Source organism: Ochotona princeps, chromosome 4, assembly GCF_030435755.1.
Source record: "Ochotona princeps isolate mOchPri1 chromosome 4, mOchPri1.hap1, whole genome shotgun sequence".
Classification (NCBI taxonomy): Eukaryota; Metazoa; Chordata; class Mammalia; order Lagomorpha; family Ochotonidae; genus Ochotona; species Ochotona princeps.
The window spans coordinates 70,033,849-70,050,164 of record NC_080835.1 but is presented as its reverse complement, the minus strand read 5'-3'; the positions used below and the strand labels follow the sequence as shown (position 1 = coordinate 70,050,164).

The 16,316-nt window shown below is 42.7% G+C and overlaps 1 protein-coding gene across 1 annotated transcript in view; it reads right to left on the bottom strand.

Annotated features, from left to right (window-relative positions):
* Window positions 1-1,768: 1,768 nt before the first annotated feature.
* The window catches only part of PIWIL4 (piwi like RNA-mediated gene silencing 4), a 40,808-nt gene continuing 26,260 nt past the window's right edge, over window positions 1,769-16,316 (bottom strand). The window contains exons 12-20 of the mRNA XM_058663741.1: window positions 13,457-13,641; window positions 11,191-11,263; window positions 8,152-8,352; window positions 6,924-7,027; window positions 5,759-5,829; window positions 4,312-4,465; window positions 2,992-3,111; window positions 2,739-2,886; window positions 1,769-2,290 (exon numbers count right to left, since the gene is read on the bottom strand). Of these exons, the coding sequence (XP_058519724.1) occupies window positions 2,174-2,290; window positions 2,739-2,886; window positions 2,992-3,111; window positions 4,312-4,465; window positions 5,759-5,829; window positions 6,924-7,027; window positions 8,152-8,352; window positions 11,191-11,263; window positions 13,457-13,641 (1,173 nt within the window). The 3' untranslated portion in view covers window positions 1,769-2,173. The remainder of the gene's footprint in view (window positions 2,291-2,738; window positions 2,887-2,991; window positions 3,112-4,311; window positions 4,466-5,758; window positions 5,830-6,923; window positions 7,028-8,151; window positions 8,353-11,190; window positions 11,264-13,456; window positions 13,642-16,316) is intronic.

Genomic DNA, 16,316 nt, shown 5'->3' with positions numbered 1-16,316 from the left:
TTTTTTCTCTTATTTGAGTTCTTCATAAATTCTATGTATCAACCCATTTTTGGATATGTAACTTGCAAGTATTTTTTCCCATCTATAGTTTGTGTCGTTATTCAAATGTTTATTTCTTCCTTTGCTATTCAGTTCTTCAGCTTGAAGAAATTCCATTTGTCTGTTTCTGCTTTTATTTTCTGTGGCATTAAACTTGATTAGTTTTAATCAACTCCCCCTTTCCAGCATCCTGAAATCTCTCATCTTTTTAGTTAATCGTCCTTTCACCAATGCATATTCATAACACTTAAGTCAATGGTGTCTACTGCATTCTGGTAGTGTATGTTTCCTTAAATGATCTATGTGTTTGCTTTTATGCCAATACTATATTGTTTCAATTACTAAAGCTTCATAGTGTATTTTAAAGCTAGATAATGTATTTGACACGGCAGCAGTAATCCTGTTTTATCTGTAAAGTGCTCACCATCACCTCCCATAGTTACTGTGAAAATCAGATACACACGTAAAAAGCTTAATGTTATGTATGTTAAGGGTTCTCACGACTGCAGGAATGGACTCCGGCTGGGTGCATTTCCATCACATCTGGACAAAATTCTCAAACTGGAAACAAGTGTTTTCAGGGCACTCTTTGTACATTCTTCATCTGTTGGCTCACTTCCTAAATGACTATAACAGCCTGAGCTGTGTTGATCCAAGGCCAGGAGCCAGGAGCTTCTTCTAGGCCTCCTACATTGGTATAGGGGTCCAAGGGCTTGAATCACATTCCACTGTTTCCCCAGGTCACAAACAGCGAGCTCGATGAGAAGTGAAGCAGTCCTGGCATTAGCAGGTGGAAGATTAGCCTGTTGAGCCACAGCACCAGCCCCCCTTTCAGTGCATTTTACTCTCACCTGTCACCTCTGTTAGCCCCTCCTGCGTCTGCTTCTCCTCGTCCCTCAGCACCTACTGCTCTCCCCAATACACTTCACTGCAGCCTTCCACAGAACCTTTCCCTTTCAAGTAGGATTTAGAACTCTGAACTCTTTGCATCAAAACACTCTTTACATATGTCTGTACTCTCATTCCTGGGACAGTCCAATGTGGAAAAGGAGGCTGGGAATGAGTGACCAACACCATAGGAGAGAAACTAGGAGAATGTGTTATCCCAGAGGTCAAATAAATGGCATCCAAGGTGGAGAAAGATGGCAAAATGGTCAAACACTGTGCTTAGGACGAGAAGCGAGAGTTGCCTACTGGAATCAGCAAAGCCGAGGTGATTGGTGCTTCCGAGTGAAGCAGTTTCAGTGTTGTGGTTGAGGTCAAACTCTACTTAGAAGACATCAAGCACAGACTCATCTTTGGAGATGTTTTTTCTGGAAGAAGAACAAATACATGGCGCTGATGCCAGAGAGGGACTCAGCAGATGCAACGGGAACCTGTGCAGGTTCATCCCTGACGGCTTCAGCTTCTCAGCGAGAAGCAAGCATGGTTACCACTGAGAGTCAGGCCAACAGAACAAGGTGCTATGGACAGTTTCAGAAATTAGAACATGCTTCCAACAGTTCTTAAGAATTAGAAGTAAAATATGTGTTTTTATGCCAAGAAATGCTGCAATCCATGCGTAACTTTCTCATGGTTCATTTTTCACGAACCTTTTGAAGATCTGACTCGTGTACCTCAAAGACTGGTGGTGATGTGTGACTTGGTGAGTCTATGTTGAAAACAACATTGTTCACACTTAATATGAATGTAAAATGCAAATAATACAAATGTGGTACTTTGATTTTTTTTATTTTCCAACAATTAAACTATTTTACAAAATGCACTATCACACTCTTTAAGCAAAGCTCTTCAATAGGGTGGGAATTAAATTTTGTTTATCTTTCATCTAAACAGTGGGCATTCATTTTCCTAAAAGATACTCAACATTACAGAATACTTTATAGGTGGCGGTAAAGTTTAATCCCATCTACCTAAAAGGAGAATTTACTTCAACCATGCAACTACTTATCATATGTATCTGCTCACTTTGGCAGCACACACACTAAAATAACATTCATTTCTTATGCTCCGTTTCAAGTTGAGCTTTTTGGACAACTCACTGCCTCTGCCCAGGTACAGCCCCGGGTTTACAGCAAAGCACACAGATCCACCCCTCGGATTCTCCATCAAATGATGCCCCCGGTTCACATCATCACAGGTAGAAGAGAGAACTGGCTAATTCCAAATTGGGCTCTTTGTGAATGCTTTGTGCCACCAGGAAGGTAAGTTTGTGTGCATACTGGCATGGTGCTGGGATGCTGATTACACCCTGAGGAGGAAGAAGTAATAATTGGTAATAATTATTGATAATACTTAAGAGGAAAATTTGCTCTTCAAAATGATTTTATACTGAGCTTTTTTGACTGGTTACATGGGCAACAGAATGGTTTTAAGTAAATAAAAAACTAAAGCCAATCAGCAAAGACACTCCTCATTTAATGGGAACTCACTGGGCAGGATGGGGTGATGGTTAATTTCGCTCTAATTTTCTCCCAAGGTTCCCTAAAATAATGTATAGAATGAAGTCCTGCAGGAACTACAAAAATTGTCTATTATATTCATTACTGTTACTCTGTTTCTGTGTCAGAGTTCCTCCCACTGTGGAATTAGGGAGTCAGGCATTGTGCTTTGCCTAAGGCTACAAACTGAATTAGGTGACAACTCCCAGGTAGCAATCTTGAATATCATACTTGCATAAGTAAACAGCTTTGACTCACCTGCCAGTTGTAGTAGAGGTGGCACAATTTGAATGTCAGTCTCTGCATGTGGTCAGGCTTCAAGCCGTTGTCATCATAGATGACATTGTAGTACGTGGGGTTAACAGTTCCTCGCCAGGCAGTCTGGCTGATCAAGTAAAAGTCATACCTGAGGGGGAAGTGGAATGAATGTGGCAGGGAAGGCCAACACAGTTAAACCCAAACCTAAACGGAGCACAGCGACTGCAGGTCAGAATGGATTTCCAGTACTTGCCATTCAGGATGTGTTGCTTCTGAGTCCACAACAGTGCCCAGCGGGGGGTTCTGCAGAGTGCGGTTCATTTCCGTGAAGAAGCGTGGCATGCACCTCTTCCTGACCACAATCACCGACAGCCTGCAGCATTGGGCCAGAGCAACACATGCTAAGGAGGGAACTACACCCGACCCAGGCCGCTCTGTAGTTGTTTATTTCTGATGATTTTTAAAAAGAAATATTAACAGCCCATATTTTTTTTAATTGTGAAAGATTAAAAATCACTGACAATTTCACCTTTGCTACTTTTTTAAAGTCAGTGACTGTCTTCACACGTTGCAAAACTGTGTGAGGCCAAGTCCTCTGTTTAGCTTTTATCATGTAAAGGGAACAGAAGGAAATGGTTAATAGACAATTAACTTCACTTCATACTTCCGAGGGATGAGTTTTCAAAGTAACCCATAAAGACATGTGTTTTTGTGTTTGGTTGGTTGGTTGGTTGATTTTTTACCAGTAGGAAAAATCATACTATTTTTCAGCTTCATTCTTCCTCTGGAAATTATTTCTGTGTAGCAAAAAAAAAACCCATAAGTTCCTCTGACCTCTCAAATGATTTAAATTGGGAGAATCTAATACCTGCGCGGGTGGGCTGGTGGATGGACAGCAGGATGAATGGACACATGGACAGATGGCTGGATCTAACACACTCTGGCCAAAGTGGTGAATGACCAAGTGGTAACACAATGGTTGACTAGGAGAACGACCATGTAACTCTACAGAGCTCTGTACTCTCAGAAATAAGATGTTTCCAAATATTTCAGGAAGCTAATTTAAGATTATTGTCCTCTCCTTTTTTTCATACCTGCTTCTTTGCACAATCACTGGAGAAAATTTTGTACCAAAACACCAGAATCTAAAAATCTAGCAGTTTGCGTGGGACTTCCCATGATCTGTTTTCCAGTAGCAGCTCAGCTGTCAGGGTGCTCAGCTGCCTTTCGGCATCTCCTGCAGTCCCTCCAACTGACAGGCAACAGCACTGTGTGTCTGAGACCCCAACTGGAAGCCAGAGCCAGCTTTCTCATGGACTGGTAATATGTATACAGCATCTTCATTTGCCAGCACTCCTACAGACTTTCTGCTCAATGTCAGCTGCTCTGCAGGTTACCTGACTTCATCTGTGTCCCCACCCAGGGTCCTCAGCACTGCCAGCTCCCAAGCTATTATGTTAGGCATTCTAACTACCTTCCGGTACAAAACTTAGCTGCATACAAACTAGGCATTACAATTACAGGTAAATGTATCATTACTGGGTGAGCAGCAGATAGAACTGTAATTTAATACCTGGCGTTTGAGTTGGATTCTGTCAGAGTACTCAGCAGCTGTGGAACTTCATAGCCACTAACGACTTTGAGCTGGCCATCTCCTACACCATCACGGTACACAATTACCCGTGCTGGCAAGCTGTGGTTGCACTTGTACCACTTGTTGAGAGCGCCTGTAAAATGTTGTGTTAGTAAGAAAAGAGCAACTTGCTCAATGCCAACAGAAAACGACATTCCCATAGGTGCCAGTGCCTAGATAATACTGCTATTTCAGGCCATGGTAACACAGAGTGATTCCTAATTTGGGTCATATTTGGTTCATATTCTGGGAACATTCCTTCATCATTGCTATTTAAGAACTCATAAAGGTTCCTGTGACATAAAATATTCATTTACTTTACCTCTCCAAGTATAATTTAATATTCAAAAAATAAATTAAAATTTAATTTCAAGAACAAACACAAAACGCCTGAAATCAGATTATACTAATTTACTTTCCTCAAGTCTTTAAATGCTCTCTAAATATAGTTTAGATAAACTTATGTCACTTTCTTCTCTAATGAAAATAAATACAAAAGCAAGAAAACAAGTTGGCTGTTTCTCTGCAAACATTCCTTGATCCTTATTCATCCATTTAGGCTCTAATTCCCCCCTGGCAACGTCAAGTCTGAAAACATTTCCACCCACTCCAACCAAAACTGTCTGGGAGCAGAGACCACACAGCAACGCCCACCCGGCAGAGCCTTCTAATAACAACTGCTGCAAAAATGACAGGTTTTGCAGAGAAGGGAATCAGTAGGACACAAAAAAACCTATCTATTGCACAACTGCATTAGAAAAGTTGAATGTTGAGAAAATTCATTTGTTTGATAAAAGATAATCATACCTGTAAGACTATTACCAAAACATCTCACTTCATTCACTCTTTTAGAAAGTAAAAATTACAACCTCCCAAAGTGTACAGACATAAAATTATTTAACAGGAGATGGAGGAATTCATTGAAGCCACACTGCTAGAAAAGAGTAAAGCCAGACCCGGGCCAGAGCAGGTGAGGGGGTGGACACTCTGGCTCCATCTTCCCATTGCATTTGTCTCCCACATCTTCTCTCTCTGTCTCACATTCTCCATTCCAAAGTCTTTCTCTCATGCTAAGACTTGACATGGCTTTGTTACAACCCAGTTCCTCCAGGGTTGGTTTCTTGGTGCTTTCAAAGTGCTTGTCAGGACCACCAACTGTCGACTCTCTCCTCTTCCCTTTCTGTTTAACCCTCACAGACGAATTAAATATCACATAGCCCGTTCTCCTGAGCCAACACACAACACTGTGAATTTCCAACTGGGGGGTAGAGTGGACGCAGGCATGCTCAGGAAGTTTGCTTCCACCTATCTGGACTATGACAAGCATGGGAACTTAAGTACAAAGGAACGTCCTTGGAGCCCACCCACAGCGCTTTATTTTTAGTACCAGTCATGAAAACTTTTAAGCAATCTGCAACATCCGCTGTTGTTCTCTGAAGGATGCAGCGCGAAAACCACCTAAAATAAGCAAAGGACAAAAGTAATCAAAAGCAGTATGATGTCATTGATACGTGGAATCTAACAATACGAGAACTCAACAGAAATCGAGTAGAAGGGTGGCTTCAGGGATCAGAGGATAGGGAAACGAGACTCTAGCACACATTTCCAGTTGTAACAGAATAAATTCTGAACAGCTGATGTATGGTACATGTTGGCTATAATCAATTACGATGTATTGTAAATTTCAAATTTGCTAAGAGATCAGATTTTTAAGCATTGTCACCACAAAAATCCTGTGTGAGTTCATGCATATGTGTATCAAAACATCATGTTGCAAACGTTAAATATACAATTTTTGTCATTTACACTTCCATATTGCTAGAGAAAAAAATTGGGAATTCCCCCTAAATGGCAATCATTTGGGAAAATTCTAAGACACATATCTACTCTCATTTCTCATATAAAAATAAATTCTAGATACATAAATGGTGGATGGGGCAGTCCTTTATCAGGTTGACTAATGAACTGACACACACAGCAGGAATTTCATACAACCTGGGAGAAGCTATAGGCATGCAAATCCAATACCACCTGTCCTGTCTCCCACACTCCCACACTCCCTCATGGCTGCCTGACCACAAATGTACCTGAGGACATCAAATAGCTTAAGCGAGCAGTTCCTACAGCTTCAAACCCCATCAGTTTGTTACAAATGCTAAAACAATTCTAAGCTACAATTTAAAGAAAATTGTCAGCCAATAAAGTATTATTCTTGAATAACAATTACATCACTTGACTGCAAGTATTAATAACAATAAGAAGCACGTATCAAGCATTTATTTGTATCAAATGTGTCAAAAGTTCATTTAGGGAATATGTCTGAATTCATAAGAAATATCTTGCCCTAGCAAATTTTTAAAAATAAATATTTTTAATGATGCTACATATTGCCTCAATTTCTCCAATCACCTTTTCAACTAGCAGTGTAATTTGTGATCAAACTTTGGGTGTTTAAAGTGAGTGAATAACATAGAATTATTCCTTGCTGTTAGATCTTTTAGCCAAACATAAAAACCTAACTACAGACTAGGAGGGGGTAGTTCTGACAGTACCTGGTAATCTGAGGGTTAACACTGGCCACAAATCCAACCACGGCCATGTTCTTGCTGAACGCATCTTTACAGACATCAATACCGACCACCATCAAGGACTTCAACTACAAAATGAAACGTGCGTGGCTTAATGATATGAAGAATCACTTCCCCCAAACAATCATTAATATGTTTTTGCAAAACTGCCTCCAGTTCCTAAATTAGTTAAACTGTGTGCCACGGAGATCAAGATCCATCTGAGGCTGATTACAAAATCAGAGATGAGGGAGAGAGACACTTAAGAGATGGAGGAATACAGCTCCTCCTGTGCTTCAAGACACTTGTCTTCCCTCAAGAACTCTTGTTCACCACAGCATTCACCCTACATGGGTGAGCAAGGGGCACCCGAGGCTAAAGGCATCCCAGGGCAGCGGCCATCATGCACCCGTGTCTTGAGCGATCTGCAGAGGAGTTCCATTCCAGGCTCGTCCCGTCCCCAAGGAAGGCTCCCTTGGCACGTCCAGAGGGCACAGCAGGGTAGCCATGCTCATCTTGGATACAGAAAGGTGAGGAAATGGCAGCCTTTCCTCGTTCCTGGTTCTCCTCACTGCCTTTCCTAGTCCCACCATTCAGGAAACGGAGAGGATTTGCTCAGCTCCCTCTAGGGTTCTGACTTGAATTTCACCAGTTCCGGCTCTGATGGGACCCCAGCCAAGGGAGGCGGCTCTGAGAGGGAAGCAAGTTAATGTAGAAGCCAAGGAACACAGATCTTAAAACATTTGCTGGGTTGGGGGTGGGGAACCAGTCTTGGGATAAAGCCGCAGACTGGATACCCACATCTCCCACACGAGCACCAGTTTGAGTCCTGGCTGCTCCACTTCTGATCCTGTTTCCTATGAAGGCACCTAGGAGAGCAGCAGCAGATGATCAAGTACTGTGAGCCAGCAGACGAAGAGCTCCCTGCCGCTCTGCTTTTCAAATAACTCTGTGTGTGTGTGTCTGTGTGTGTGTGTGTGTGTATAGTAATACAGTAGCTGGAGCATCCATGGCTAATCAGACTGTCATGAAATGCCGGCAACCTAACTGAAGGCCTTGGAGGAGGCCATGACTCCCCTCCTCTGAACACCCTCACGGCAGCTTGTGCAATGCCGTCCCAGGCCACAGAATGCTGGGATCATCTGATACTATCCCCTATTCTAACTTCACAACCTGATTGATTACTCAAAGGAGAAAGAACTGGCGCTCTCACAGGTATCTCCACGGCCCACAGCTCCCCTCCGAGTTTACAGGTCATTTGCAGGGCAATCTTGGTGGCGATACTCATCATCATCCCTTGCTTATTCAAGGTCCGAACAAGCACACATTGGCTTGGGACAGGACAGTCTGTGTTCAAATATTTTTTAATGGAATCATAAAAGTTCTTCTGATTTGAAGGCAGGATGCACATTACCTAAGAGAAAAAAAAATCAGAGGATAGAAGCTCACTTCTAATGCTTAGAAGTGGCCTTTTGAAAATCACAAGTACACAGATTCTCCAGATTTCTTCTGCCCTAATGTTTCCAAGAAGTAAATATTACCCTGAGTACAGTCCTCTGAAATGGCCTCCACACTCCTGGCAAATTCATGAGCATCATTTCTCTAGCCACTCTGCAAAGCCTCCCTCCAATCACACGTGCCTCCCTTGCCTTCTGCTTCTGGGAACCAGGTCACCCAATTTCCTTCTGTAAACGCCCTCACCAACCCCTTCCTGTCCTCCCCACCACTCACAAATTACCTAAGCGGAGAATTACCTTAAGCTGCTATGCTTGTTTCAGCAGACACTATGATCATCAAAATGAAAGAAACTAACAAAACTGTTTTGTCTTTTACTGGTAGTTAAGATAAGGGATACAGGAGAAGGAAAAATAAGAATAAAGAAGGTCTGAGTCCTCTGCCACTTGCCCTACTTCTTGTCAAGTGTATCTCTTACCAAAGGGCTTCTCCTGGCTTCCCTCCCATCTCCTTCTTATATTTTAGCCTGTATCTTCAAACCCCCAAATCACAGAAACGGCAGGCACTGTCCTGATTAGAAGAAAATCAGGTTTTCACCTCTAAAACTGTTTAGAATCCTAACGTCAAAGACTGAAATTATTTACAATTAATAATATAAGATGGAAAATAATTTTAAATTGTCAGCAAAATTCTTACAGGTCTCCTTCCCTCTCTTCCTCCTTCCTCCCCCTTTCCCTCTCTCCTTCCTTCCTTCCTTCCTTCCTTTCTTCCTGTTTGGGTCTAAACAAAGAAGGTGGTAGAACAGGGCATGGCCTGGGGAGATGGGATTTACAGATGATGAGCGCCAATCTGGCTGGTTATATGCCAGGGAATGGAAAAGCAGGCAAGTGAATGAAAAATCCCAAAGGCATGTTTCTCACTACCAGACAAGGAAGATATAAATAGAGAAGGAAAAAAATGCTCTTCTACAGTGATGGATCAAACATCTGTGTGTATACACATTGAGATATATATATATATATATATATATATATATATATATATATATATATATACAGTTCACGTATGTGTACATAGATAAAACACACACCACACCTCACATATGTGTTTCCTGCCTTTGTGCGTGGGAAAACCCAAGAACAGCAACATCCATAGCAGCACACAGGAACACCCAGGGCCCCAGTGTTGGTTTCTAAACTCTACCTGCTACCCAAAGGAAACAAGGCTTCTTGGAGAAATAACTGATTTCAGGGATGGAAACTACAAGATGAGACCATCTGAAGAAGACACAAAGCCAGCCAGAATGGACTCTAACTGGCAAAAAGGAAAGAAAAAGAGGGAGAAGAGAAAGTCTTCCTATGGTCCCTAACAAATGAAGAAGGAATGACAGAATCAGGGGACCTCCTCTTGGCAACCACCACTGCAATGGGTTGGAGATGCTTGGCCTGGGAGAACATGAAAAATTAGAGGGAACACAAATAGTTGAGAGATTTTTAAAAATTTTTTCAGAACGGGGATATCTCTTACGTTGTAATGTGATATAACATGCCTCGCCTCCAAGTGGTCTGCAAAATCATACATACATACATGCACACACATACATGCACACTGAAACACGCACACACCATGAAACTGCGAACCGGGGGCAGTGAAGCATAGGAAGAAAGAGTGCTGATAAGGAATGAAACCCACATAAGGTGGGAAGAAGTCAGAGGAAGCAAGAACTGTGGCTATGGGTGACTGGCCAAAACCTGAGCCCTCTGAGAAGCTGCCGAAATGCCAGGAGAGGCAGTGTGTGACCCAATGCTTACGGGACGAGAGGAGAGTCCATTTTCCTAAATTTTAAGTCAGAGATGATCCCAAAGAAGTTTGAAAACATGTAAACATCTTAGTTATCTCAATTGAGGGTAAAAACAAGTATTCTAGAAAACAATGTTAGCAATATGAAAGGCAAAACAATGATTTAAAATCTGAGATTTGCATGGGTACATAGCAATCTACAAGCATAACATGGGACAGCTTGTTCAGGTCCCTTCTTTTAAGACTGTAGCAGATGGGCCCGGCGGCGTGGCCCAGCGGCTAAAGTTATCGCCTCGAACGCCCCGGGATCCCATATGGGCGCCGGTTCTAATCCCGGCAGCTCCACTTCCCATCCAGCTCCCTGCTTGTGGCCTGGGAAAGCAGTCGAGGACGGCCCAATGCATTGGGACCCTGCACCCGCGTGAGAGACCCGGAAGAGGTTCCTGGTTCCCGGCTTCGGATCGGTGCAGCACCGACCGTTGTGGCGCTCTTGGGGAGTGAACCATCGGACGGAAGATCTTCCTCTCTGTCTCTCCTCCTCTCTGTATATCTGACTTTGTAATAAAAAATAAATAAATCTTTAAAAAAAAAAAGACTGTAGGAGACACAAAGTTGAAGTAAGAGTTACACATCAAGGCCTGGCGTGGTGGCCTAGCGGCCAAAGTCCTCGCCTTGCATGCACTGGGATCCCATTTGGGTGACGGTTCGTGTCCCACTTCCCACCAGGCTCCCTGCTTGTGGCCTGGGAAAGTAGTGGAGGATGGCCCAAAGCCTTGGGACCCTGCACCCACATGGGAGACCTGGAGGAAACTCTGGGCTCCTGGCCTCGGATCGGCTCAGCTCCAGCAGTTGCGGTCACTTGGGGAGTGAATCATTGGACATAAGATCTTCTCTGTCTCTCCTCCTCTCTTTTATATCTGACTTTCCAATAAAAATAAAATAAGTCCTTTAAAAAAAGAGAATTACACATCAAATAAACAAAGTATTCCATACTTACCAGCTGAATATCAGGACCCATGTGTTGTTGTATCGCTCGCAGGAATGCAGCTGGGTTTTCTTGTAGTTTTAGGCTGCATTAAAAAAAAAAAAAACATAAATTTGGAAGCTTTCTTAGCGGCACATAATCAAGCCTTGTTATAGATACTAAAAGTTGATTTTAAGAGACAAGTCCTTTTAGGAAAAAATCTTGAAGTAAAAACCTCTGAGTCTAACACTGCTTCTCCTATTATAACACAAGTCAGCAAAAAATTCAATAATCGTATTTACTACTGTAACAGGTAGAAGGGTAGCAGGGCAAAGTTTCTCATTGTGCAGAAATCTCTAAAGTTAATAACTCTGCTATTCAAAAAGGTCTTGACAAAGAACTTTGGAACTGCAAATCATATAGTATCTGGTCTGAAACAGGTTTCAAGATAAACTAGGTCTGAGATTTATTGAATATTTAATCTCTTTGGAGATTTTAAAACAGACGTTTCAGGAATTAGGTTAATGAGACTGAGACAGTCAATTAGTCCTCATGATTCAGACAAAAGGTTTATGCTTTCCTTAGTGCGTTGGCATGTTCAGCATCTGGGATACCCATCCTTCATTCATCTGTCATTAATCAATCATTTGATCTACATTTATATTATGCTAGGGACCAGAGGCTGCAGAAGTAGCTTCTACACCCAAGAGTTTATAAGTAGTTTCTTTATCTAGAACTAGCCTTCTTTTACGTGTATTCCAAAGCTCAGCTGCCTTTAAAAATGTGCCCAGCAGGTGGCAGAACCACTAACAGCTGTAACTGCATGGAGTTACCTACCAGTACAAATTTTTGCATGTGGACTCAAGCGCTCTAACTATCCATTTTTTCTAAGATCATCAGGCAATGTTTCAAATGAAAGAGGTTATGCACATTAATCTAATAAGTAAATAGATGCTTCACAGAAAATAAAAAGGATGGAATAAAACATAGGTTTTCTAATGAGGCCAAGGGTAGAACACGGCACAGACTTTTTCAAAATATTCATGTTGTACAAAGCCTGAGACTTCCTACCCAAGGTCTGAGAAAAGTGGCTTCTTTCATAATCTTTTCTTGCTTCCTTTGCTTATGGATTAAGAGGTTAGAGCAGATGAAACTCAAGTCTGCTAACAGGTTTGATCAGCTAACAAATTTGAAAAAGATAAAATGAGACTCTGGGAAGAACCATGGTTCTCAACAATGATTATGCTGCAGATACAATTAATTAGTAACTATGTGTTTAAAGAATAACTTCTCACCTTCTCGATTAGGACATTTACACCTCCAACATAACAAAGAATACATGTCTCTTCCTCTTTTCTACTCAAAGCAAGTTCAATAAATAAAGCATGCCTAAATTCATGATTTTTCTAAAGCAAAATAGTGTTTAACTTTAAATGTGATTTCTAATGCTTCCAGCCACAGCACTGGTATAGTATCTAACACACAGTAGGCAACAAGTGTTCAAAGAACAAGCAAATGTTCTTAGTGTGATCAATTTTGTTCTGCAGTAATGGAATCAGAAAAGCTGATTCTAGATTTGATTTTAAAATGTAAAATCTGTCAAATATCTCAGAGAATAAAATTTTTCTCTGCTTTCTCTTTTCTGCTTTTAAGTTTTATGTTAACTATGCGAGAGGAGGGAGGGGAGGTTGAGAAGGCAGTAATGCACTCACTGACTTGCACCCCAACTAGTGAGACTACTAAGAAAGACTGTGAAGACAGTTACAAAGACCTGCACAAAATAGGCTTTAATTTTACAAAAAAATCTAGTCATTAGAAAACCTATCTGTTTGTTTTTGTAATATTTATTTTCTTTTTATCGGAAAGTCAGACATGCAGAGAGGAGGAGCGACAGAGAGGAAGATCTTCTGTCTGTTGTTTCACTCCCCACTCAGCTGCATTGGCCAGAGCTGAGCCCATCTGAAGCCGGGAGCCAGGAGCTTCTTCTGGGTCTGCCATGCAGGTGCAAGATCCTAAGGCTTTGTGCTGTCTCTGCATTCCCAGGCCACAAGCAGCGAGCTGGATGGGAAGTAGGGTCGTTGGGATTAGAACCAGTGCCCATATGAGATCCCAGTGCATGCAAGGCTAGGGTACTGCACCGGGCCCAAACACCTATTGCTTTGTACAGCAACTATTTTCTTCGCACTTTACATTAGGAAACAGTACTCAGATAAAGCAGCTATTGCCATTCTACCAGCCATTACTTCCCAGCTTGAACTAAAGTACATTAACACATCCTTAACAATCTGTGTGCTCTTACATTTTGGGGTAGCCCACATTGAATCCCATGGAACCTCCTACTCTTCTCAAGCAGCCCAGGAAGCTCTCCACCAGGTGCTCTGCCCTGCTGCCACACAAAAGCAGCCACCTCTCCAAGGACTGTGCACTCAGAAGCTTACAGGTCCGTATATCCTTGGACCAATCGGCAGCAGACATGGGTTGACACTGGAAAATACAATCGTGAAAGGATGAACCAATTTATTCCGACAGCAATTAAACAGAGACAGTGTGAGAAAGTCAATATTTGTCACACAGGACTTAATACAGGTTGTTGTTCCCAGTCTCCCAGCACACAGGCACTGCTCAGATCACCAGAATCCACACGTTGTCTAGGAGCTGCGGCCCCTGAGCACCACCCAGGTCTGCCAGGCACCGGCTGCATAACCCCAGGTAAGACCTCATAACCTCCTCTGTGTGCAGAATGGTACCTGATTCAAGGACTGCTTGGGTTTCCTTCTATCCCTAAGCAATGTGTAACTTTTATTAAGAATGGCTCAGCTGAGCAAGCTGTCCGATTTGATCTATTCATTTCAGGCATCTAAGAGATGTCAAACAGGAAATGATCAATGATACTCTAGGTCATCACATAAAACCAGACAGAGCTTCCAGGGTATGGGGACTAGTTGTTATGCTAGCACTGTCTAGGAGTAAAGATGAGGCCAGGATATAGAAGCCAAACTCCCAACCCAAATTAACAAGGGGAAGCTTCAGATTTCTCCCCCAGCCTTCTGCTTATTTCTGATTAGAATGAAATGTCTTTGGTGCAGGGGCCAGGAAGATCTGCTGCTAGGGTTGTGAAGGGACAACAATGCAATCTAACGTCTCTTGCTTCTCAAATTGCTGTTTTGTAGGCCAACAGCAGGGCCATCTCTGGAGAGCCTGTTAGAAATGTAGAATCTGGAGTACACATACTGAGCCAGGATCTGCAAGTTAGGAAGGTCCCCAGGCAATTGCTATGCACATCATTGCTAAGCATCCCTATTCCCTTGTTTCACTGATGTGAAAGCTGTGGTTGACAGAAGTCCATGGGCCACGTGGTGGTGATGACAGGTTTACAGGGCTAATCTCCCAACACCATTCCGCCCGGGCTCCTTTCTGCCATGCCCTCTGACTTGGGGTCCCGGTCATCTCCAGAACACTTGAAGTAGTCAGGCAAGTTTTGGCTCCAGCAGTGACCTTAGCCTGGGAGTGAAGCGGATGGCTGGCCCTCTGTACATGGTTCTATCTGAAAGCAAGGCTCGCTCATGTGTCCTTTTCAGCCAGCAGGAACAGTCCCCATCCACTCTCACAGAACATTTTTATCTGCTATCATCTCACAGGAAGAAAGGAGAGAGGGGCAGTGTACCCAGGAACATCCATGGCCTGTAAATACACTTCATTCTAGAACTCAGTTTCCAAAGGATAAAACTGACCAAGAAGTCCATGACTTCCTACCACCCTCCAGGGGACAAATTTCTCCCATTTCTCACTTTAATATTCCTTCTCCTATTGAGATTATGCCCCACCCAAAAAAAGGAAATAAAATTTTACTTATAAAGTATGAGATAGATAATTTTAGTGGGTTTTGGAGGGGGGGCATTCCAGTTCACGTGTGGATCTAAAACCGATCTTTCGAAATTTTTGTTTTGTTTAAAACATACTTTTCCCTCAGCTTCACCAATAAAGGTTTTATAATTTGGATAAATTGTCAGAAATAAATGAGAGGGGCAGTTGTTGTGACACACGCTTAGTACAGCCTCTTCCTGTATCAGGAGTGCCTGGAATCAGGTCCCGCTTCCACTTCCAATCTAACTTTCCCCTAATGCACACCTTGACAAGCAACGGGTGACTGCATAAGAGCTGGAGTCCTTGCTGCCTACATGGAAGACCCAGAAGGGTTCTGGGCTCTTGACTCAGCCTGATCCAGTCCCCGCTGCTGCAGGCTTTTGGAGAATAAACCAATGAATGGAAGATCACTGTGTTTCCATCTCTGTGTGCATGTTTTGCACTGTGTATCTATCTGTCTCTCCAATAAAAATAAATAATTTTAAAAGATTTATTTATTTTTAGTGGAAATTCAGATATACAGAAAACAGGAGAGAGAGAGAGAGGAAGATCTTCTGTCCGCTGATTCACTCCCCAAGTGGCCGAAACGGCCAGAGCTGAGCTGAACTGAACCCAGGAGCCAGGAGCTTCTTCTGGGTCTCCCACGTGGGTGCAGGGTCCCAAGGCTTTGGGCCATCCTCGACTACTTTCCCAGGCCACAGCAGGGAGCTGGAAAGGAAGTGGGCCACCAGGACACAAACTAGTGCCTGTGTAGGATCCCGATGTGTGCAAGGAGAAGATTTTACCCACTAGGCTACTGTGCTGGGCCCCCAAATAAGTAATTTCTAAACAGGCAAGCTGAAGTGACAAGTATAAAGATGTTGCACAGTTTTTGCATCTAGCAGGTTCATTTTTTCTGAAGCTCAGAAGTGAAAGTGATTTGCTGCTCCAGGCCTCAGATTGCCTCTCTCCCGGGTGCCACATCTGGAAATGGGTTCCGGGTGAATTGCTTCATCCTTCTGCCGACTCACCAGCATTTTACCATGAAAGAGTAATAGACACAGCTGACAACTCTATGTCAGAAACAGTTCATTAGGTTCAACCTTCACCAGCTAGAACAACTTCCTCATGTAACTGTTTTTGTTTCTGCCTTAAGCTACATCATGAGTAGCACAACAGCTAGTAACAGGTGGGTATGTTTGATTGCAATGGTTTGAAATAGTTTTCTAAATAACCAAAATCATGTTTCTGAGTGCCACTCGGTTCACACAGTAAATCCAGATTGAACAGAAAATCAGAAGTGAACTAAAGTCCTG